This window comes from Lactuca virosa, chromosome 3 (assembly GCF_052849685.1).
Source record: "Lactuca virosa cultivar CGN04683 chromosome 3, Lactuca_virosa_CGN04683_v6, whole genome shotgun sequence".
Taxonomy (NCBI): Eukaryota; Viridiplantae; Streptophyta; class Magnoliopsida; order Asterales; family Asteraceae; genus Lactuca; species Lactuca virosa.
The window spans coordinates 36,026,750-36,052,406 of record NC_136428.1 but is presented as its reverse complement, the minus strand read 5'-3'; the positions used below and the strand labels follow the sequence as shown (position 1 = coordinate 36,052,406).

Genomic DNA, 25,657 nt, shown 5'->3' with positions numbered 1-25,657 from the left:
CCTTGTTAGATAACCCTAATAGCCTCACTATTTAAGAACCCCTAGGGCACCAAAAACGTGGCTAACTGATTCCTTAGGGTTTCTAGACGTTTTTGGTGTTCTCTCTCTCCTCCTTCTTCATCCTTATTGCTTATGGTGTTTGTGACTTCATTAGAGGTGTGACACTTGTGACACTAAGCTTTCATAATCAAATTACAAGAAGGAATTGAGATTGTTATTGCTACATAACAATCAAGGTAATATCTAATCCCTAATTCATATGTTATTTGATTATCACATGCTAGATCTAGGGTTTATGGCTTTGGATAACTATTACATGTTCATTAGACAAACTAGATCCAAAGCTTTAGGGTTTACATGTACACCATAGGATTGTTGTAGTGCTCATAACCCATCAGTGATATCAGAGCCAGGTTTGTTTGTTGATGAATTGATGCATATTTGATCGTTTATTGCTTGAAAATCGAATTTTTTGGGTTATGACTGGCAGACTCGCCGAGTCCATGAATGGACTCGACGAGTAGGTCCTACTCGACGAGTTCCATTGTGGACTCGACGAGTCCAGGGCTCTGGTGCCGGGATTTTTGAATTTTCTGCCAGATTTTGTTGAGGATAATTGCCGAAACTCGTTTTTCTTGCCAAAATCCGAATTTTTAAGTTTGGAATAGTTATCCTCATCAAAATTGATGGATTTGGTTAAATATGGATAATATAGTATTATTATTAGTCAAATATTTGACCTAGTAAGTTTGAAAAGTTTCAATTTACACCCCTTAGGTTTTATAGTTTAAATTTGAACCTTAAAAGTTTTAGTTTTGAAATTTAAATAGTTAAACCCTAATATTTTGAAAAGTTTCAAAATTTGTCCTCAAGTTTTGGAATTAAAATTTTTTGATTAAAAGGTTAATTTGGAAATATTTAAATTCCAAACCCTAATGTTTTTGAAATGTTTCAAAAATTGCCCTCTAGTTTTGGAATTTAAATTTTTGATTAAAAGTTTTATTTTTTGAAATTTTAAATTCTGAAACCCTAGTTTTGAAAAGTCCAAATTACACCCTTATGTTTCTATTAAGTTAATTAAAAGTATAATTAAAAGAGAGTTAATAAATCCATAATGATATGGTTTATATTTAATTAAATTAAAAGTGTAATTTATAAAATTAAACCACCTAGTATTGTAAAAGTGTAAAATACACCCTTATGCTATATATAACATTAAAGGTCTAATATTATATATATGTATAACTTAAACTGCTAGTCTTACCGTTAGTAGGCCTCATTCACGAAGCCGATCTATAAGGGGGGGTATAAGGTTATGGCCTATAAAATGGTCGTTTAATGGGTGTCCACTCTCACCCACCGCTTCCTTGATTGGTGGAGGGTCGTTAGTCGAACGAGTAGGATATGGCAAACCCTCTCCTCATTAAAAGTATAATGAATGTTAAAGTAACTAAATGTTTTACTAAATTCCCAAATATTAGTTACTTTAGGAAAAAGTGAAATCGATGCAATTCCATGGAATCACACTTTGTATCCTTGTCAAGACAATTAGTGGAGCGTGTGTGGTTAACCGGCACACTAAGTTGGGTTTGGCATTGGTAGCGAAGGGTGACTCGATGTTTGTCATAGATCGATGGAGTGTGTGTGGTTAACCGACACGTCGATTAGGTGACTGTAACATTGAGGGCACCACGTACATTCGCATGGTTATGCACACCTTATTTGTGATCCTCGGCATCCCAGTCACAAATGAAGGGCATAATCGAGATTAAACATGACATTGAAAAGTTCAATGAATCTCAAAAGATCTAGGAGTTTCAATTCATTTAAAACTTAACCTTCTTTTCGTTTTTCATGGTGGAAATTGGTAAATCGTCATTTACCTACCTTCAAATGTTCTGCGAGTTGGATTACGGCATCCCTCTTCCAATTTATAGGATATTGTGTTGGGTCCTAGACTTAATATCTCATTTGGGTGTTTTATTAAGGACTCAATCAACTATATGATGGACCACGACATGACCCTTATTGATTTGACTTATTTGCTTATCACTGCTGAATCAGAAGATTTGGCGCACTGGTCAGCAAATTTGTCTGGTAAATCAATATCCCAACCCTCTATGGGCAATGGTAACATTGGAAGTCCAGAAAAGTTTTCTCTACGCAAGAGAAAGGCTGAGTCTGAGATAGTCCTGTGTACCATTCCATAAGAATCCATGTGTTTCTACTGCCAAAAGAAGGGGCATTAGTTACGAAGTTGCCCTGACTACCTGAGAGATCTAAGAGATGGGAGAGTCAAGATGTATGACTCTACTTTAGGAAATATCCACTATCTAACTCTATTAAGTTCCTATTTGGAGATTCTTAATACATGATGTGATAAGATTACATATCGATGTTTTGAAGGATCAAAGAAAGGAAAGGAAGCTTAAGGAAGGAGCAAGCTGAGTCTGATCACGAAGAAATGGATTTTGATCGCATGATTCAAGGATCAGATATTTAAGCTACTACTTTAGAGTTAGGATAAATTGCTAAGTAATATTTACGTAGTTTTCATTTGTAATCGCATTGTAAGGACAATATTTTTCTGCAATAAAATAAATTTTGATTTATCTTATTTATGTTTCCTTGCGATGGATTTTATGAAAATTGGTGTTTGAATGGTTCTATTGTTAGCAATATTGTGAATGGATTTGATTCTTAGTTATGTTATTTGTGGTAATGTCAGAAATTTACCAAATGAGGAAAGATTCTCATCGCCCAAGTTTCAATTGGACAGAAACTTGGAATCATGCAACTGGTATTGTGTGATGAATGAGAACCTTCGTATTTGGAAAATTGAGACTAACTCCTTGTTCACATAAGTATGTGAGTCAAGTGAATGACTATGAGATCTAGTACACAATGTTGTGCACTAGTCAAGTCCACCACAAAGAACGATAAAATGTTCGTCATGATTTACTAAAAGTAAATATAATTATACTTAAAAGATTAAGTATGATTCTGAATCATTGGAAATGTTTCAATAAATAGCGGTACGAATAAGAAGAATCAATTAGGCAGAAAGATAAAAGGTTCTCCAATCTAAGAAGAAGGGAGAGTACTTTTGTATCGTGTTTTATGATCGTCTTAAAGATTATAAGAACCATATTACAATTCATCCTCTAAGGACATCTTGGTGTATTAGTATGTCTAGGAAGGGGAATGGGAATTGTTGAAATGGTTAAGTCAATAAGATGAATCGTACTTCGTACCAAAATCAAGTCTTAGAGTCAAACTCCAAGATTGTGACTCGAGTGACATAATCTTAAGTAGGAATGTCCTTACATTTGCACATTTTGGTAAGTTGTGATGTCTTGAATAAGACAAAGACCAGCTAGTACCAAATTGTGTGTAGGTTTGTCTTGATAAAGACACACACTGACTCTTGAATATCTGTTTTGTCAAGAAATGTTTCTTGATAAGAGAATCTTATATGTCAAGAGGTCAGTGGGAGTCTAAAGATCTTGAAAATTTTCAAGAACAAATCAAGAAGTAAACCTATTAAACACTAGCACACGACTTGAGGATTGTAATCAATCATGTTGACAGATTCTTGTTTCTGTGCCATTCCAGTTTGGTCAACTATGCATGTGAGTTCTATGAGTTCTCAATGGATTGCATAGGGGCAAGGCACCTTGATCAATGGAAAGTACATTGAAAGATAGGGGTGAGATGATCAATAACTTGGAAGTAATGGTGGGACCCTTGATGGCAAGAAATTAAGAATGAACAAGTTTTGTCCATAAGAGTTTGAATTTGTCACAAACATTATCTTACGATTATGCTTATGACAAATTTGCATGGATAGGAACACATGCACCATAAAATCTAAGTGTCATAAAGTTTCTCTCCTTCATGAAAATGATTGTGAGGAAACGCTTTCACTAAGAGAGATTTTAAGGAGATAGAGATTATGTAGATTACATTCTCAAATTCGATTATGATTACGGCATCCCTCTTCATAGTTCGAATTGTGAGATTTGGCAGTTGGTCTGAACATTTAGGACTTAGTAATATAAGTTCTGAATTAGTTTAGACACACATGTGAACTATTTAAGGAAAGGTGTGTGAATTTGAGAAGCTTAGATAAAGGCTTATCGAAGCACATCGAATTGGAAATATGAACTTTGGAAAGTCAATAAATATTGTCTTGTAGAAGCCCAACTGTTTTCTGAATACGTGTCAAAGCTAGTGGGAGCATAAATGTTATGATGGTATGGATATAATCATCATGTTAGTGGGAGTATGATTATTATTGCAAGTTAGCAATATTAATTATAGAAAACAAAAGTTTCACTTTGCAAAGTTGTTTTGCTATAATTAAGGGAGAGAATATTATACTTCGTTTCAAATCTAAAGGTTTAGATCGATAAATTTTGATCAAATTTAGTCAAAAAGATATATGAATGTTATGTTGAAAGGATTCAACGTAAGAGAATTCTATATATGAAAATAATTGTTGCGTTCTCACACTCGATTATGATTACGACATCCCTCTTCATAGTTCGAATCGTGAGAACATGACAAATAGAAATATTATGGCAAGAGACTGGTAAAGTAGCACATCTTTATGTAAGACATTATGCATCGTGTTCCGTACGCTTCGAGTATAGAATCAATTGCATATGCTATAATATTTGCGTGTTGTAAAATTTTCCAAATGCCTAGGGCATTAAGAGGGAAAAAGGATTGGAACCATATATGACTAAAAGTGGTTAATCAACTGTCAAGAGGACAATCTAAGGTTCGCCAAGGACTGGTCGCTTGTGAACAGTTGGAAGTATAGTAATGGAAGGACCATACTGACATTATTATTATTACATATGATTCTATTAATAATGATTTGTCATATGGATAATATGGAAGTGTTTCCATATTGGGAGTTGGACGTCAAGAATTTATGTCTAGATTAGAAACTTTTATGCAAGAAGGATATTCAAAGGAATGTACTTTGAATGTGAGACTTCGTGTCTATGGAATTGTCTTGTAACAATCTCCAATAGAGCATTTTGTAATTTCATTGAGTCTTGGTGACTTTTGTGCAGTGACATTACGAAAGGACCGTTGCATAAAGTGTTAGAATCTAACATATTCTATAAGTGGCAAGAATTTGGTATTCTTACACTTATGATAAGGATTGGGAATTGTGAAATGAGTGTGATTGAAAATGTTATTCAATTATACTATTTCACAGAGTAAGGACCATAAGAAACAAAGTGTGCATGCTAAGAGCATGAGACAATTGTTGTTATAATTCAAGTAAAAGTTGATTTCCCGAAACATTATACAATGAATAATGTGTAATCAATATGGTGATTGAATAAAAGGAGTTTTATTTATACTCTAAAGGTTGGGACCATATTGGATTCGATTATTATTGTGTTTCACTTTGCATGTTTTGACTTCCTGAATAATAAGATTATTCGAACGTTCCACAGTCGCTCATACTTTGGGAGTAGGTATGAAAGAAGATTGTCATGAATTGGTTGTAGATTGTCTAAAGTGTATTAGACATAGAAAAGGTTTGCTGCAACGTTCATGAGTGCTTATGAATATGATTTGAGCATTGGATTAAACCCACACTCACTTGGATCGCTTCATGGATTTTATCACGAGTGATTGGTGAGACGATAATATCTTATATTCTTGAAACTGAGATGTGTGAGTTGTATCTTGCGAGTCGGTTACACATTGATAATATGTAAACGCACCAGTAACTTGGTGTTATAAAACATATTGTTGTGTGCAATTCGGTGAGTGAGTACAAGCGAGCATTGAGTCAAAGTTTATCCATTCCTTTTACCCAATGTAGGATAAAAGCGATATCTGTGGGCCCCTCGATGATTTAGTGATGGCAAACATAAAGTGCTCGGCCGAGCCAGGACTGATTTGATTTGTTCAATTAGTCAGTCGTCATAAATCAGAAATCGGGAAACAACGCATAGACTGAGAGAATGATTTCAATCCATGTCTCACGTCTACACGATATCTAAAATGGAGGAATATATGATCCCTTATCTAAAGGACGCGTATCTGATAAGATCAGAGTTGACAGCGGCTTTTGAAAGCTACGATTGCTGATCAGGATCTGAAGTCATACGTAGAATAGTTATTAGACTTATCCAAGTGGGAGACTGTTGGATTAGTGTCTAAGCCCATAACTATTTTGGTATGTACTTGACCCGATTGCGAGCATGATCCTTTTGGGTTGCCTTCACCAAAGCAACTTGATAGGATGATTTGTAGAGAAAGAGATTAATTATGATTTATTAATATATTATATGAATAATATATTAAAAGAGAAATCATATTGTTTAATTAATATTAGTCAAGAATTAATCAGAATTAATTTTGTGGCTAAAAGACATTAATTAAATAAAGGGGACTAGAACTGTCAATTGTGTGATAGTTGGATATTGGGCTAATGGACTCCATAGAGGATGGAGTGGACGAAATCTATGGGGAAACCCATTAGAATTGGTCCAAGGCCTCTAAAGGAGGAGTCCATGGGCTGCTTAGGGCCTAAGCAGTCAAATTAAGGTTTCCTTGTTACATAACCCTAATAGCCTCACTATTTAAGAACCCCTAGGGCACCAAAAACGTGGCTAACTGATTCCTTAGGGTTTCTAGACGTTTTTGGTGTTCTCTCTCTCCTCCTTCTTCATCCTTATTGCTTATGGTGTTTGTGACTTCATTAGAGGTGTGACACTTCTGACACTAAGCTTTCAGAATCAAATTACAAGAAGGAATTGAGATTGTTATTGCTACATAACAATCAAGGTAATATCTAATCCATAATTCATATGTTATTTGATTATCACATGCTAGATCTAGGGTTTATGGCTTTGGATAATTATTGCATGTTCATTAGACAAACTAGATCCAAAGCTTTAGGGTTTGCATGTACACCATATCAATGTTGTAGTGCTCATAACCCATCACACACACCCAACCACACCCCCACAAACACACACACACACACACACACACCAACCCCCACAAACACACACACACACACACACCCACACCGTCAAATTCACACCCACACCCACCCCAACCCCACCCCTACAAACACACACACCCACCCATCCAACACCACTACCACAATCACCGACCGACCATCATCACCACAATTACCCATTACCAGCACCTTCGTCGCCACCCCGCTGCCACCGTCGCCACCACCACCACCGTCGCCATCATCGACATCACCACTGCCCCCACCACCGCCACCGTTCCCACGCCCACCCTACCACCACTACCGTTTTCTGAAAATGAAAACTGATAGAAAAATATACATCTAAACACGTTTTCTAATTTTCTAAAACTGAAAATGAAAAATGAATAAGTTTTATCTAAACGCGTTTTCTAAATTTTCCAATGAAAACTGAAAACTGAAAATGGAAAACGAAAAACAGAAAATGAAAATTATTTTTCCGTAACTAAACGCAATTTTTTTTTTTCTTGCATAAGTTTAAGAGATAGGCCCAATTAGAATGATATTGCATTGCCATTATTGCTTAAGAGTAAGTATTTGAGATCAATTGTCCATAATGATTTTGATGTAAAAAGAATTGTCTGGAATTCAAAAGCCGAAACTCGGTCCAATAAGCTGATCACAAAATTAGAAGTGTTTACCAAACAAAGACTGCATATATAGATTTTGATAATTTGATCCATGGATCTTGCAAGTCCATATACGACCCGGCCCATGATCTCTTCATTTTCAGATTTTCTCACTCGGTCACCCACAGATTATGAGTGCATATGCGTCGGATTCCGGATACAACTTCCTATTTCGTACTCGTCTGTGGTCGATCAGCAATTGAATACCTCTCTTTCTCTCAAAATCGCAAACAATCAGAAATTCAGAAGGCCAAATTTTGATCTGTAAGTTATCAGAAGCTGTAATCTCTATATCTACATGCATCACTGCATATTGATTGTATCTTCTTGTTGATAGAAAATAAAATCGTCAAATCGACGCTGATGTCTTTTTTTTTTCTTTAGGTAGGATTTAATGGGTTGCACTGTTAGAGAAAAGCACATCCGTACAAATCGAAGGCCTCGACCTCTGAAACCGGATTCTGATGCAATGGATAAAGCTGTGGCTAACAAATCTAGTTTAAACCCAATGAATTTCCAATTGGGTTTTAATGAATCAGCTCAAAATCCCAATTCAAACCCTAATTTTGACGATAGTGGTTGGGGTTACTGTACGGAGGAACAGTTGGAAGAGATTTTGTTGAAGAATTTGGAGTTTTTGTATAATGAGGCGATCGTTAAGCTAGTTGCATTAGGGTATGAAGAGGAAGTTGCTTTAAAGGCTATACTGAGGAATGGCCATTGCTATGGTGGAATGGATGTGTTGACTAACATTTTGCATAATTCCTTGGCTTTTTTAAACAGTGGAACGACTGTGAATGATGGAGATCCAGATGAAAGCGAACAGGTTTTTGCTGATTTGAGACAGTTGGAAGAATATTCGCTAGCTGGCATGGTGTGTTTGTTGCAGCAAATTAAACCACACTTGAGTAAAGGAGATGCAATGTGGTGTTTACTCATGAGTGATCTTCACGTAGGTCGTGCAAGTGTGATGGAAATCCCTATTGCTTCAAATGCTAATGGGGATGGTTATGGCAATACTGAGTCCAGCAGTCCTGTTGTGAACAATGTGGAGAAGGTGAATGATGATTCAGTTGGTGTGACTCCTGCTTTATGCAGGTTTCATGGTGGGTGGGGTTTTGGAAATGGGGGAACATCTGATTTCCCTGTAAACCGGTTTCTATCATATGCTGCTTCAGAAATGAGTTTGCAGAGGGAGATCGAGTGTCCAAAGAGGTTCAATCTTACACCTTCTATGAAGATGCTTTTGAAAAGAAATGTAGCAATGTTTGCTGCAGGATACAGAGCAACTGCTAAAGACACACAGGTTGGTTCAAGTTCTTTATCCAATGGGCATTCATCAGCTGTAGTTGAAACCACAAGTGGTGAAGTTGAAAAAACCGAGGAGACACAGAGCACGAAGAATCAAGAAGTGGTTAACATGATGTTGAGTAAGTTTCGTGATCTGAATCTTGAAGGAGACATGGAATATGTTCCCGAGGATCAAAAGGATGAGATGATCTTGAGTTTAATGCATCAGATTAAAGATCTTGAGAGACAAGTGAAGGAAAGGAAGGAATGGGCACATCAGAAAGCAATGCAAGCAGCAAGAAAGCTGAGTCATGATCTTACTGAATTAAAGATGTTGAGAATGGAAAGGGAGGAAACACAACGTATGAAACAGGGGAAACCAGGTACTGAAGATCCAACCATGAAGAGGCTTTCAGAAATGGAGACTGCTTTGAGGAAAGCAAGTGGACAAGTGGACAGAGCAAATGCAGCTGTTAGACGCCTTGAAACTGAGAATGCTGAAATTAGAGCAGAGATGGAGGCTTCAAAGTTGAGTGCTTCTGAATCTGTTAACACATGTTTGGAAGTTGCAAGGAGGGAGAAGAAGTATCTTAAAAGGTTATTGGCTTGGGAAAAACAGAGAGCCAAGTTGCAGGATGATATTGCAGTGGAGAAGAGGAAGATTGGTGAGTTGCAAGAAGAGATGATCCAAGTTGAAGTAGCAAAAAAGGCAGCTGAGGTATGCTTTTCCTATTTGCATATTATTTTTTATTACTCATGCATATTGATTTTTTCATATACATTTTTGAATTTCATCATCCTTACTGCAGTTTCTAAAATTTTGTAAATGTCAGTGATAAGCTGTGGAGACCTGATTCTAATATGTTTTTACAGTTTATAAAAAAGAATACATGGTTATTAATTGGTTTTAATGAGTTCAAACTTCAGTAAAAAGCAAATTTCTATTTTCTTTTGTGTGACATTTGTTTTATGCAAGCTTTGGATTTTCTTAGGTCCAACAAGTTATGTTGATTGAGGTAAAGAAGCTTGAAAAGGGATGCTTGATAATATTACTTAGGGAGTTAGAAGGAAATCTTTTGTATTGATCCAACATGGACTAAATAAATATTATTCAGTTATGATGAAGACAATATGAGTTATGTTTGGTAGTGGAAGGGTAATTTAGGCAATTTAGGTTTTATTTCTGTTACAATGGTAAGCTAGTAGTTTTTGTCTCTTGGTTGTTTGTTTTTGTTACGTGAGCAGTATTTAGCTAGTAGTTTTCACCCATACATGTTTTCTAACAACTCTCCTCTTTTATTTATTGCTAGTTTTTGAAACCTTTGGAAAATAAATTGAACATGTTAATAAATAACAGGAAAAGTGGAAGCAGGAGCAAAAAGCAAAAGAACATGCCCTAACACAGGTGGAGGAAGAAAGGCGACTGAAAGAAGCAACAGAAGCCAACAACAAAAGGAAACACGAATCTCTTCGGTCAAAGATAGAGCTTGACTTTCAACGCCACAAAGATGACCTCCAAAGACTTGAACAGGAACTCTCACGTCTCAAAACCATGTCTTCAACCAACTCAGACAACAAACAACACTCAACCACTAATCTATCCACCCCACACACCCCAAACGGGTCCCACCCAACCATTGCCAGAATGCTCCATGAACTCGATAATCTTGATGATTCTGATGAAAAAGAAACCGGGATCGATCGCGATTGCATAATCTGTTTGAAAGATGAGGTTTCTGTGGTGTTTTTGCCTTGTGCTCATCAGGTTCTTTGTGCAAGTTGCAATGATGAATATGGGACAAAAGGGAAGGCCAAGGCCACGTGTCCAATCTGCAGGGTTCCTATTGAACAGAGGATTCGTGTTTTTGGGGCCACCTCTTAACTCTTTAACTCTTAAGCCGGTTGGTTATAAATTTATAATGTCAAGAGTAAATTGTTAAGGCTGTGATGATATTATTATACAAAACAGAATGAATGATTGGTGGTTTTTTGTTCATGTGGTGTTGGTTGCTTCAAGCTGTTGTGGTTAAAACAGCAACGTTACATTGTTTATAAATAAGCCTGTTTTCAGTGCATTTCACATTTCACATGATAAAAATAATACATGTCAATTGTCATGTCATGGAATGTATGTTTTAAGCGATTTTTCCCTTTTCAGTAGAAGCCAGCTGTAATGTACTACTTTGTTGCACCAAAAAAGATGGAAAAAATATCCACTCTCCATCTCTTATAGTATATGTGTGTGCCCTTCTCATCATCTTATCATCATCCAAAATAGTCATACAAACTTTCTTCAATCCTATCATTAATAAATAAAATAAATTTTAATAATGTCAAAGACATACTAAAACATGTAACAATAATCTGTAAATCTTGAATATAAATTTCAACCTAACACACGCACTCACACAACAGTTTCCACTTGAGATGCAGCGTGTCATGATCAAAGGGCCTTTGCCATTTGGTGTTTGCTGTACCAAATAATTTAGATGGGTCACAAGTGAGAAAACTTGATACGTTACTTTCGATTATTGAATATCTTTTTAATTTCTTCCTTTTCATTATTAAATATCTTTTTAATTTGTTCCTTTTCATTATTAAATATCTTTTTAATTTCTATATCGAACATGGATTGACATAAACTCTTTATCGGGTCTCAAGATATTGTTATAGGAGAATTTTTTTTTTTTCTATAGATAAGTCACATTCATAAGATTGTATTCTACTACTGTAATTTGTAACATTCCAATTTGAAGTGATATCCTAGCTCAATCACCTTTTTTCTTTAGCTGATTAACTGAAACTGTGGTTTTCTAAAACTCGTATTAAAAAACTTAAAATCACATTCCATGTTCTTAAATGATGTAGGTTGAATTGTTGCATAACACTATTAACTAGACAAACTTTGTTAAACCAAATCATACTAAGATAAAACTGATTTGGCTCGATTTTTTTGATAACTGTTATGCTTCAATTCAATCAATACCTTTCATAGTGCAAAAAGTATTATAATAGGGAGTTACCAAATGAGAAAGAAACTGAAAGGGACAGCTGTTATTATAACAATTAACCACAAACTTTAACTTAAATTTTAGGTTAACCATTAAAATAAACACCCAACCCAAAAATGACAAACATATTTTTGCTCTCCTTACCTTCTAACTCGCTAAATGTTTAGTTTTGTCGCATTCGAAATTCCACAACACTAAACCCGACGACAAAATGCCGACTACCCAATCAGATATCAACAAGGAAGGACCAAAGAGTTCATGTTTTGACATTTATGTGTACTTTAAACATTTAATGACTAAGAGCTTTGTAAAAACAAAAAAAAAACATTTAAGGTAATATATTTTTTGATTTATATATATTTGGTCAATGATTTTTTTTTACCCGTTCAACTTGTTTAAACTGTAAACATTTAGTCCTTATGATCGGCTACTTTAGATAAACAAAAAAAAAACGACTTAATATGGTAACATATTTATCACTTTATACACATTTAGTCCTTATATTTTTTGTTGCAAAATAAGTCTTCGTTTTTATACACATTCAATATTTATAACTGATTTTTTTAGATTTTGCTCACGGCAACCTACATGCGACAACTATTAATGTGGTGTTCGAGGTTGTTGATGCTTATGACCACCGCAACCTCATCAGCTTTGTTGCTTAGGTCTAGTTGTTTGACTTAGGTATTGTGTTTTGAACGTCGTAACTTCTTCATATAATCTCAAATTTTAACGATCTTTATATCTATGCGTTTGTACTTGAGTCTACTACAACTTTCGTTTAGATTACTCCCGTTAAACAATAATATATTTTTACTTACGATCTTTATATCCATGTGTTCTTTATGAATGTTTGTATGAACGTTTTTTTATTAGCAGTCCAACGAATCATGAATAACACGTGGATTAAAGATCGTAAGTAAAAATAGTATTACTTTAGATTACTCCAATTATTAGCATTAAAAAGTAATATATTTTTACTTACGATTTTATAAAAAAAAACGTTCATACATACATTCATAAAAACGTGTATATAAACATCGTAAGTAAAAATATATTACTTCTTAATGGGAGTAATCTAAACAAAAGTTGTAGTACGCTAAAAAACGAACAAATGGATATAAACAACGTTAAAATTTGAGATCGTATGGAGAAGTTACGACGTTCAGAACACAGAGGTCGCGGTTGCATAAACATCAACATATTCGAACACCTCATTAATGATCGTTCCACATAGGATGTCGTGAGAAAAACTTAAAGAAACCAGTCATAAATACTAAATACGTACAAGAAACTAAATAAACCAGTATGTTGTAACTAACACACACACACACAGATATATATATATATATATATATATATATATATATATATATATATATATATATATATATATATATATATATATATATATATATATATATATATATATATAGTGAGGATTATGCGAAAATGCAAATAATTTGCGTAAACATGAAAACAAGAAAACCTATGTGATTACGTCACCTTAACCTTATATTTTGGACAATAATTCATCAAAATTTTGAACTACATGATGATAATCGATGATACATGAGAAATTGTTTCATATTAGTAAAACATGTTTTTTTTTTTACTTTTTTAATATGAAACTTGAATTTAAAAGTGGTGAATGACGTAAAAAAAGAGAAACGGTTGTTAAAATCACCTTTAAATCTATATTACCATAACATCCTCCCATGTAAATTTATTATCTTTCTAATAAATTTAATTTCTAAAGTACATGTGTTTGATTTTTATAAGATAAAAAGACCATTTTACCCCTTACTTCCGGTTAGCCTATACAATAACCTTATTAAAATAAATAATTTTATACCTAATTTGTGTTAATCATATTCACATTTAACACGCTTTTTTATATTTTTTATGCAAAAAATATTTATAAAAAGCTTTACAAAAGTATAAAAAAAAAGATAAAAAAACATTAAAAAAATATATTCGAACAAAACATCAAAATAAAAACTAGAAAAATTATTCAAAAAAAACGTCAAAAAAATGTAACAAAATATAAAAAAAATAGAAAATATATTCGAATAAAATTCAAAAAAATATAAATCATAAAAAATATAAATAAATAAAATAAAATGTAATTTGCAAAATATAAAATATTAAACAATTATATATATATATATATATATATATATATATATATATATATAAACAAAAACAAATATATAAAAAGTAAGGGTAAAATGGTCTTTTTAAATAAACTAAGGATGTGCAGTGTAATTTCTTTAAACCACAATGATGCATCTTGTCAAATTTTCAAATGTTAGACTGAAAGTGCAAAGCTAACCAAACCATAAGGAGCAAAACTGTAATTTACTCTAAAAATATTAAGCATCATAGTATTTTCAGGTCATACTATTTTTGAATCATATTATTTTTTAATCATAAAAACTCGGATCAAATTATTTTGAATCATAATATTTTAGATTATATCATTTTTAATCACACGATTTTGTAACAATAATAACGTCAACTAAATAAAGCTTTTGTCCATAATAAATTTTGAATCATTATATATTTTGAATCAACTAATTTTGAATTATAAAATATATAATTAATGATGATAAATTATTTGAATCATAATATTTTTGGATCATAACAAATTAAGAATCATAAACATGTTAAATCATACTTTTTTTTGAATCATAAATATTTTGAATCATTTCATTTTAAATCATATTATGCTCAACATTATTTTTTTTTTGAAAATGTTATCTCTTAAAATAAAATTTGGTATCTAAACAACCTTATTTTTTTTTAATTTTTTAAAATCTTCATAATATATAATATATAATAAACCTTTAAAAGGATTTTTTATTTGGAGAACGAAAAATTTTACATCTTATTTTTTTTTTATAAAAGTTAGAATCATTTAAACGAAACGTTTGTATACTGAACAATAATATTTTTGAAAATTTTCTATTACAAACTTACTAAAATAGTATTACGAATAACTCTATCTATTGTTTTTTGAATTTGAATAAAAAAATCTGTTATATTTTATAAAAACAACTGTTTTTTAAAATTAATCACTTCAAAAACTTATTTTTTAATTTTTTTTTCTACAAAGTCACTAGTATAGTGAGTAAAAATATCTTTTAGATTTTCATGATTTTTGGAGAAATTTTTTTCCGGGTTGTTTTATAAAAATTAAAAATTAAAAAAATAATTTTTTTCAAAATTTTCATGGTTATGCTCATTTTTTAGAGAACTAGGTGCGAGACCCGTAAACCCAAATTGATTAAAAAAAAAGTTAAATACCAAGGTGTAAACATTAAACATTTTTTAAAGTAAAATTTTAAAATAAATATAAATGGAATGATGAATAAGTAAGTATTTCAATCTATACTAATAAAAAAAACTATTAGCATATTTTAAATATGTGTGCTGAATATTAAGGTGTAAACATTAAACACTTTTAAAGTAAACTTTCAAAATAAATACAAATGAAATGATGAAAAGTATGTAATTGAATCTATACCAATAAAAAAACTCTTGACATATTCTAAATAAGTGTTATGAATCACAATTTTCCAAAGACTTCTTTGAAAATTTTTAAGATACACGTGTCTTATTGCTAAGTTTTTCCTCGTTGTCTAAAATTAATATTTTCAATCTATATTTGTTTTTAACTCTGGATAATATAACATACAACTGCCCATGAGTAAACACTAGTTGTCTAAAAAACAGCCCTACCTTCGATAACGAATGTCCTCCACTTTTGTTTATTGTCATCACAAAACATACAACCAGTGGAAATTGTATTCTTTGAAATGTGAAAGGAATCATTTTATCCAAAGGTGTCAAAGACATTCTTGAAATAAACGTATGGTTTCCTATATTACTTCTGGAAATTATCTTTACTTCTATGACATGCTTACCCAATGTTATAACCCGTGACCATATTTCTGATCAATATGCCTAAGTAACATAACTGGAACACCGACTTTTAATACACCTTATGAATCAGCAAACCTGGCGGTTTAAGACTATTTAGAATATCAGACGAGTATATACTTTCAACAAGTTATGATGAACAAAATCTTAATGAAAAAGACTATCTGCAGTTAAGTAATCTTTTTCAGCTCCTGGAAATAATGATAACAAACGATCGTTTATTTCTTGAACGACTTCATTTTTCAGTGCAAGGATTGCTCTTTCTTGAAAAGAAAAACATCAGGTTCTTGACATTGTGAAGAATAGAATGATAAGCAAATTCAATTAATGAACCAATATGATTAAATAATCAATAATGAGAAGATCATCCGAGATATCAATAATTGCCTCACCATCATTTAAACCCCCAACCTTTTCTTCTCCTATATCTAAAAGTGTAACACCTCAAAATCATGGATAAAATTTTCATTTTTAATTTAGCCAAAAACCATCAAATATTCATAACAACCCCAAACAAAGTATGTTAAATGAGAATAATCATCAAAGTACAAATCCAAATCATAAAGAATATGAAAAACATGGGTAGATGCGTTGTGATCATGCCGAACCCTTCCCTTTTGTACCGGAAGTACCTAAAACTATAAACATAATTGTAAGTACATACCTTAGTGAGCTTCTCCAAAATACCACATACAATAAACATATACATATAACACGTTGCTATGTTAGGTTCGTATCAACCCCATATGACATCATGTAGTTGTGTTGGGTCCGTATCAACCCATATGACAACATATAGCTGTGTCGGATCCGTATCAACCCCCAAGTCCATAATGACTCTGAGCCTAGATTGGCTCCATATATATCATTCAATCATATCAAACATAGTCACATAATCACATACATATAACACATATAAATCGGTGGGCCGACATTGGTGCCTTCGACCCACTAGTGTGGCAAGAAGACTCACCTCCAAAAGAAGATAACTGAACGGCACACTCGAGCTGCTACTACATGACTCTTTACACTAATCATATTCCAAAAATAACCCTAATTAATAAACAAGGTTCTAACCTATAATAAACAGTCCAAATATTCCAATATCCTAAATAAGGGTAAAAAGGTTATTTTTCCCTTCCCGTTCATAACCCAACTTAAGAATCCCAACTCCTAATGGTCCAAGGCCCAACATAACGGGCCAAAAAGTTGAATCTAGGCAGTACGCCCCGCGTAAAACCTTATACGCCCCGCATACAAGAGTCGGATGCAGAAGGAAACACGGGGTTGAGGTGTAGTATGTGCAACGTTCTTCCATTTACGCCCTATATACTCAACATGGTTCAAAACCTTCTATTAAGGTCTTAGTGCCTTAAGACCTAACGTCAAAACTTTAGATCTAAGCTCAACAAAACATCTAAGGCCGTACAGTTTCAACCTTTATGCCTTCGAATGGCTACAAAGTGCTCAACATCAAAAACCTAACTCATTCAACCATTTACAACTCCATAACTCTTGCATGGAAACAAACCAAGATCCAAGCATGCAATTTTATGACACAGAATACCCTAAAATGTCTGAAAGGACAGCGTAAAGGCTTTGGAGTATTACATACTCACAAAGATCTAGGTTTTGGGACAAAAAGAGTGAAAATCTAAGCTTAACCAAGATCTAAAGATACATGCATCAAGGTTGGAGTTTTATACCTCCAAAAGGTGCACAATGAAGAGAAAATGTTGGATCCAAGGACTTGAGAGCAAAACCACTTCTTTTATGATCTTGCTTCACAAACAAGAATACACAAAACTCACTTAAAAGCTTCAAATCTCACTCCCAAGCCTAGGTTTTTCGATCTTAGGGTGTAGAGGAATGGAGGCTAGAGGTAAGGACAAGTTTGAGGTCATAATGATCTTTAAATAAGGTCCAAACCGTAAATATTAGGGTTGGTTCCCAGCTTGCGTACGCCCAACGTACATACACGTACACCCAACGTACGTCGTTGAGTCTGAAATCACATGCAAGGCCCTACGCCCACCGTAAGGGCCAATCTTGCCAATTTTTAAAACATGAAGCTAAAGAAGGAAATTACCTAGAACACTAGTGTTACAAAAAGCCATTTTGAAAATGTCATTGTTTCTTGAATATAAGATGTTCGAACACTTACCGTCATGTTTTTTCATTAATCTTAAGACTTTGCAGTTTGACTAAATGTAGGTGGAACTTAATTAAGCATTAACAATGTCTTGTCTACTTCCATTAGGAACAACATGTAGAATCTGTCTGAAATCGCCTAAAAAACAAATTGTTTTTCCTCTAAATGGAAATTTTGAGTTGCTACAAAGATCACAACTCCATATATCCTTTAAAGATCGATCTAACGCTTCAAATGAGTGCTTATGAATCATAGGTATGCCATCTCATATAATTAGTGATGTTTTTTTAGAAGTTCTACAACATCAATATTCAACGTTTTAGAACAAAAAGAATCCTCGATAAGATTTGGAGAAGTTATATAGCGAGAATTTGTTGTCCTACCACCTGTCAGTAACAATGAAGCAATATCACTTGAAGAAACATTCAAAATGATTTCACCTTCGGATCTTATGTCTGCAGAAAATTCATTCCAATGAAAAGTTTTTCCGGTACCTCCAAAGCTATAAACAAAAAAGCATGCCTCTTTTTTTTCTAGTTGAACAATTATCATGATATCATCAAAAACATCTCGTTGTTCAGAACAAAAAATTATTTTAATCAACACCGATAATAATAGAAAGTTATACGAAATATAGGCATACCATTGGAAATGTTAGATAACAAAGTTCTATATTAAAACTGGAAGTAGATTCGAAACATTGCTGACCATGACCCATATTACATACGAAATGACCCATATTACCTACGAAATGAAAACATTATTTAATACATATATGTATTAGTTATGTAAGAAGAAACATACAAAGGACAAAATACAATATATTTATAAATTATTTAAAATTGTATTATATGGATACAAGTTAATCCATTAAATGATAAATAACATAATATCATGGACATATCACTGGATCTTTTATTATACAAATATATTTTTCTATGTATTCTTCTCTATTTAAAGCTGGTTGATAATGGACTTTAGATATTAAATTCGGAATTAGATTGAAAACTTATATGTTGATATCCACTTGATATATTTGGGTTGACATTTTAATTACCACCGACAAGATATGTACACTTGCTTGATGACGGTGTTTGAATTTTGTTACTACAATTAGAAAGCACTGGAAAAAAAAACTAGATGTAAATTATAGTATATATAATTTTTTTTTGTAAGTTAACATATATATTAAGAAAAAAAACATAGTGATATCATTGGAAATGATATACAACGAATTTGTTAAATTAAAATTGAAAATATAGTAGAAGTAATGTTGATCATGACGAACATTAGCTATGAAATAATAACGACAGTTAATATAGATATGCATTGGTTATACCACAAAAAATAGACATAATACATTAATTAATAAACTGAACAACAATTTGTAACATCAAAATAAGGATGAAAAGTCAAATAAATTGCATGATAGACAAAGAAATATTGTTTGGTGTGGTGGACATATCATTAAATCTTCTTTTATCTAAATATAATTTTCTAAGTTTTCTTTTGTAATTAGATAACGAACTTCTGATATTAAAATTGGAAGTAGATTGAAAACTTGTATGCTCATATCTACATGATATATTTAGATTAATATTTTCGTTGTCATCGGCAATATATGTAGATTTATTTGAATATTTTAAAATTTTCTACTGCAACCTACATCTGCTATATAATATTAACAACGGTTAATAAGAAAATGTGTTGGTTATGTGACATACAAACTAAGAAGATATAAAACAATATTTGTATAAAATACGTTCAATAAAAATGAATGACAATCAAATTAAATTGAATTCTAGATAAATAATTACCAATTGACATGGCAGACATAACATTGTATTTTTTTTATCAAAAATTTATTTTTTATGTTTTCGTCTATCTTTAGGGTTGGTAGAATCCATTGTGTTTAAGCGTTAAAACAATCATAATTCATGTAACAAAACTATAGTGATCAACGTGTTAAATTTGTTTAGCAAGTCAAGTAGTAAAATGTAGATATTAAACAATTCGATATAGGTAGATATATAAAAATAATGTTAAAAACTAAAATGTGTAATTTACATGAGGATAAAATGCAATTTCATATTTTTTTTGGTTGTATGTAGTTGTGTCACACCCCCGAACCAGACGACGGAAACGTCCGGGGGCTTGCGCGTGACTTCATCCTTGGAGTATCATCACAAAGTATATAATTGAAACATAACATCATCATCACCACACATGTAATATAATAACGTGCATTGGTTACATCGAGTATTGTGTTTGAATATTACATGCCAAAATAATTAAAGTCTGATGAAATAGAAATATAACAAAATATTCATTAGTTTGTTCATCCCAACCTGCTTCAGCGGTTTCCTGAGAATACAAGTTAATTTAAAAATGTCAACATAAAAATGTTGGTGAGTTCATAAACATGTTTGAGAAAATAATTTGTATAACCTTGTAATCACAAGAAAAATCCTGTATTTTCTTAAAATAGTGTAGTGTGTTTGTGTCCGATCTAGTATTAATGCATGTGTGTTATTGTTTAATAGAATGCCAAAAGTGAATGAAGAGAATGTAAAGAGAATGCCCCCAGACAACCCTATGTTGCCTGTAAAGAAGAAAAAGAATGGTCTCCCGTAAATTTCGTAATGTTAATTCCTCTAAGTGAGCCGTCATAATCATACTAAATAATGACAATTTCGCATGTCTTGGCGTTTGTGAACGTCGACGGAAAATAGAATAAGGTTTTCGTCACACTAGACTGGTGTAGTCTAACTGTAGCGAACAGCTCAGGTGTGGGGTGTCATCCACGTATAGATCTATACACAAATCCCCGCTCTCCCTCCAAGAGACTCTGGTTATAACTAAAGGCTACGATCGTACACTCAATAGGTGTCAATCGACACGTCTCACTAGATCCTTAATCGAATTTACACGAAGAAAAAAAACATATAAAACTCATTCCAGGCCCAATGAACCATGTAAGTCATTTTTAGGCCCGAAAGAAATGAGTTTATATAACATGGGCCCAAAATATATGTAAAATGACAACTAAGGCCCATTTCACATGTAAGGTATTTACAGGCCCAAATATCACGCAATAGTATCCAAGGTCCGTCGCGCATGTTAATGGGTCAATGAGGCCCAATAAACATATAAATAGTATCCAGGACTTATCAAGCATATTAATGGGCCACTAAGGCCCAATAATACGAGAATGGCAAAAATTAGTCCGTTTGTTATTTTATTGCTAGTATTAGTTTAATTATTCACCAAAAAGGCATAAAAGGCCCACTTTTTGTAAAAATGACATTCTTGGCCCATTAAGCCAAAAATTTACAATTTAGGCCCAATTTTTGTAAAAATTACATTTTTGGCTCCTTTGGACAAGACTTGTATTTAAGGCTAGTTTTGTAAAAATAACATTTTTAACTCACTTTTGTCAAAAATATCATTTTTGGCTTGATTTTTATAAATAAAAAAAAAATATACATATTCGGCCAATTATAGAAAATTTTATCTTTTTGGCCCATATTACTATATTTTCGCAACTTTAACCCTTATTATAAAAAATTTACATTTTTGGCACAACTTTCTTGAAAATGACATTTAAGCCCACAAAAGATCAAAAATTACTATTTTTGGGCCCAAAACCGTGAGAAGCCTAAATAAGGCCCACTTATGAAAATGTTTACATTTTTAGTCCTTGAAAAGTCTCAAATGTCGAGATAAGCCTTTGTTTAGCAAAAGTTTCCTTTTGAACCCCTTACTAGCCGTGAGTTACCTAAATAACTCATATTTTTGTCATCTTGTCGATTTTAGCCCCTTTGATAAGGTTTTTCTTAGCTTCAAGTAATCTAGATATATTTAAAACCTTTTTCTTGTAAGATGAGTTGAAATAAGTGTTATGTCATACCAATAATATCATCTTTTAGTATATCTTTAAGTTCAAGAAGTTTTTAACACATAAACACATATATAACTAGAAAAACACACCAAATCATGCATACATACATAGATCTACATAAAACAACTTGTATTCTCCTCTAAAACAAAGTAAAAATTGAAAATAAGGGGTATGAACTCACTTTGCTTTGATGTTTTCGGTTTTTGATGAAGAATGGATGAGATCTCGGCCCTAGATGTGTTCTTGAGGAGATTTTCGAGCCCTAAGATGTTCTAAGAGCATAGATCATAAAATGATGTGGGTTAAGAAGAGATTTTTGGTGTAAACTTGAAGTTAAAACTATGGAGTCTAACCAAAAACTTACCAAAAATGATGAGCTTTGATGAAATGTTCTTGGTGTGCCCTTGAAATTCTCGAAAACTAGGAGGATGGAAGGGGAAAGTTCTTTGTTCTACAGAGGAAAAAGAGAGAGAATTCTTGAGTTTGAAGATGAAAAGTGATGGTGGTGATGAAGGCTCTATGGTCGAGAGTGAGAAGAGATAAGAGAGAGGAGAAAGGTTGAATTTTGAAGAGGATGATGTGAGAGATGCATGGATACATGCACTCTTGCATGGATAACCACCAAGTATTAATGAGGTGTCACCCCTTTTCCCTCCCATTTGTTTTTTTTTTTGTTGTTGGGCCGAGTATAAGGGAAAAGAAGAGAGAGGATGAATGAGTTTGGGCCCTTTCTTGATTTAGTTCAAATTTATGAGGCCCAAGATGAAGATTTTCGGCCCATTGGGACCCTATGAGGGTTCACGGCCCAATGAAGCCCATGAATATAGTTTACGACCCATTAGGGCTTATGAAACCATTCACGGCCCATCATGGCCCATTAAGGATAAAATGAATTATTCTAGGCCCACATGACCCAAAATACTTTAGTTTCATGGATGTGGGTCCAATTAGAGCCCAAATAGGGTTCCTTGGCCCAAAATAGCCAAATTGAAAGTTTACTGGTCCATTAGGCCCAATAAGAGGATCCTAGTCCATAATAAGCTTGAACCGGGATTTTTAGGGTTTTCAACCCATATTTGAATATATGGAATGTATTGTATTAGGTTTTGAACTTCACTCATGAGTTTGGATTCAAATGGATGATTTCATTTTAGCATATAACATGATATTCACTTAGAGTACAAGTCTTGCAATAGTTGATTATTACATGAAAATAGAATCTCTTAGCTAAAATGCTAGTTGTGACAAATTGTATTATATATATATATATATATATATATATATATATATATAAAATCAAAGATATTCCAGTTATAAATATATAAAATATTCGTTTTTTATAAAATATATATAGGTAAATATATGAAAACATACAAATTCAAAAATGAAAGGTTAATATCTACATTAATATATATTAATTAATATATTAATAAAAATATTTAATATGATTTAGATAAGAATCTACAAATGAAAGGTTATTATCTACATTCATATACATTACTTAATATATTAATAAAATTAATTAACATGAGGTGACATTTAGCAGGTAAATTTTGAATAAAAAAAACACAAAAAATGACAAGTGGATATTAAATAATTGAAAAAAAAAATCATAAAATAAAAACTATCCAATTGAATAAGAAAACGACATGTGGTAAAATCGTTCTTTATTTATTAGTATAGATTAAATTTTAAGAATTTTAGTTTTTTTTAGATAATTTTTCAAAGAAAAAAAAAGTTATAGCTGAAACAACGAAACGAATGCCCCCCCCCCCCCCCCCCCCCAAACCAATGAGGTGTAGCGATTTTGGTCTTTTTTTATTTTAATATTTAACCCTCCAAACATTTAACATTCTCCGAAATTTATCAAAAGCTCGCACATTGTTACAAAAATAGTCCATGTGGTATGTCGAAAATTGTCACTTTGATCGAAAAAGGTTTGGACTAGCACTAGATGTTCAAACTATTCATTTTGTTGCGAGTTTGGTCCAACTTATTTTGAAGTTTTTTATAATGACGATTTTGTTCTTTTTTTTTTCCAGTTTTTTTGCAATAATTAAACAAAAATCAAAATAAAACGCTCCTCTTCCTTTAACACACCACTCTCCATCTCTCTCCTTTTGATGTCTGCAGGAAACCATCACTGGCCACCTGCCATTCTCACCGAAAAACACCTTCGGCTACCATCCATGTCGTCTCGCCACCACCACTAGCCGATGTCACAACTAGCATTTTTGGCTAGGAAATTCTATCTATGTATGATCAACTCTTGATGTATCTTGTAACTCTAAGATTGATGTTATACATGTTATTCAATTCAAAAACAACTATTCAAATCAAAACTCACTCGTGAAGCCCAAAACCTAATTCGATACATTTCATACACTCAACTTTGGGTTGTAACCCTTATTTTTCCCGGTTCAGACTCTTTTTGGACCAGGAATCATTTATTGGGCCTAATGGGCCAATAAACCCTCAACTTGATTATTTTGGTTTGAGAAACCTCGTTTGGGCCCTAGTTGGACCCATATTCATTAAACTATAACATTTGGGCCATAAGACTTTTCATGGGCCTTATTTGGGCCTAAAATGTCTCACTTTGTTTTCATGGGCCTTATTGGGCCGAAAACTACATAATTAATTGTAATGGGCCGAAAACCCATTTCTTTTGTCATTTGGGCCGTAAATACATATGTGGGCCCAATGGTCCGAAAATTCTCATTTGGGCTATTATATTCTCGGTTTGTATTCAAGCCCAATACCCAATCTTTTTCTCCCTCTCATTCTCGGTTTATATATATCTATAAAAAAAGAAAAACAAATGAAAGGATTAAGGCTTGACACCTCACTAATATCCCCCATACAACTAGGCATAATACACATCATTTATCTAGACAATCTCATACTTCCATACAACATATTTTCTCACTTCTCTCTTCCCTCTCCTTATTCTCGGCCCACTCTCCACCCTCCACTCTCCATTCAAACTTCAAACACACAAAAATTCTCTCTAAACTCTCAAAAAATTCTCATTTTTCCCTCTCCAAATTCGTGTATGCTTGTGTGTGTGTTCAAGAACACTTCATCAAAGATCATCATTCTTGGTAAGCTACTTTCTAATCAAGGTGTTTAACTTCATTTTATGATAAATCCTTCACTCATAAACACTCCATTCGTGATCCATGCTCCTAGAACTCTCAAGGAATCGAAAATCTCCCCAAGAAGCAAGGTAGGCCGAAAACATCTTCTTCACTTCTTCAAAAACCGAATCCATCTCCCAATGTGAGTTCATACCCCCTTGTTTTTGGTTTTTACTATGTTTCGGGGGAGGATACAAGTTGCTTTGTGTTAGATCTATGTATTTATGCATGTATGTGTGTGTTTTCATGTTATATGTTGTGATTATGTTATGAAAACATGCTAGATCTCTACTAAACTCGAAATAATCTACCATACTTGGTGATGTTTGCAAACTAAATCATCTTATGCGACTTACTATGAAGTGGAAAGGATTAAACATGCTAAAAATGTTTGAAAACTAGATAAAATCGTATAAAGGGCCATATTTGACAAAATAAACAAAAAAAAGTGAGGTTCTTATGTTAACTCACGGTTTTGAGAGGACCAAAAGAGTCATTTTTAAATAAAAGTGGATCTTTATGATAATCATGGTTTTAAAGGGTCCAAAAG

The 25,657-nt window shown here is 32.9% G+C and overlaps 1 protein-coding gene across 2 annotated transcripts; it reads left to right on the top strand.

The window, feature by feature from the left end:
- Positions 1-7,795: 7,795 nt before the first annotated feature.
- Positions 7,796-11,033, top strand: LOC145165488 (RING/U-box superfamily protein). Of its 2 annotated transcripts, none has more exons than XM_079084229.1 (3): positions 7,796-7,932; positions 8,057-9,676; positions 10,316-11,033. In XM_079084229.1, the coding sequence occupies exons 2-3, from the start codon at positions 8,063-8,065 to the stop codon at positions 10,838-10,840; spliced, it is 2,139 nt and encodes a 712-aa protein (XP_078940355.1). In that variant the 5' UTR covers positions 7,796-7,932; positions 8,057-8,062; the 3' UTR covers positions 10,841-11,033. The 2 variants fall into 2 exon arrangements, with proteins under 2 accessions (XP_078940355.1, XP_078940354.1); XM_079084228.1 differs by having other exon boundaries at positions 8,053-9,676.
- The last annotated feature ends 14,624 nt before the right edge of the window (positions 11,034-25,657 follow it).

What these genes read in the sequence shown, in the direction of transcription:
- LOC145165488 (XM_079084229.1), top strand. Translation starts at nt 8,063, where the DNA reads ATGGGTTGCACTGTTAGAGAAAAGCACATCCGTACAAATCGAAGGCCT. An exon ending in TAGCAAAAAAGGCAGCTGAG is followed by an intron (nt 9,677 to 10,315) that starts GTATGCTTTTCC and finishes AATAAATAACAG; the next exon opens with GAAAAGTGGAAGCAGGAGCA.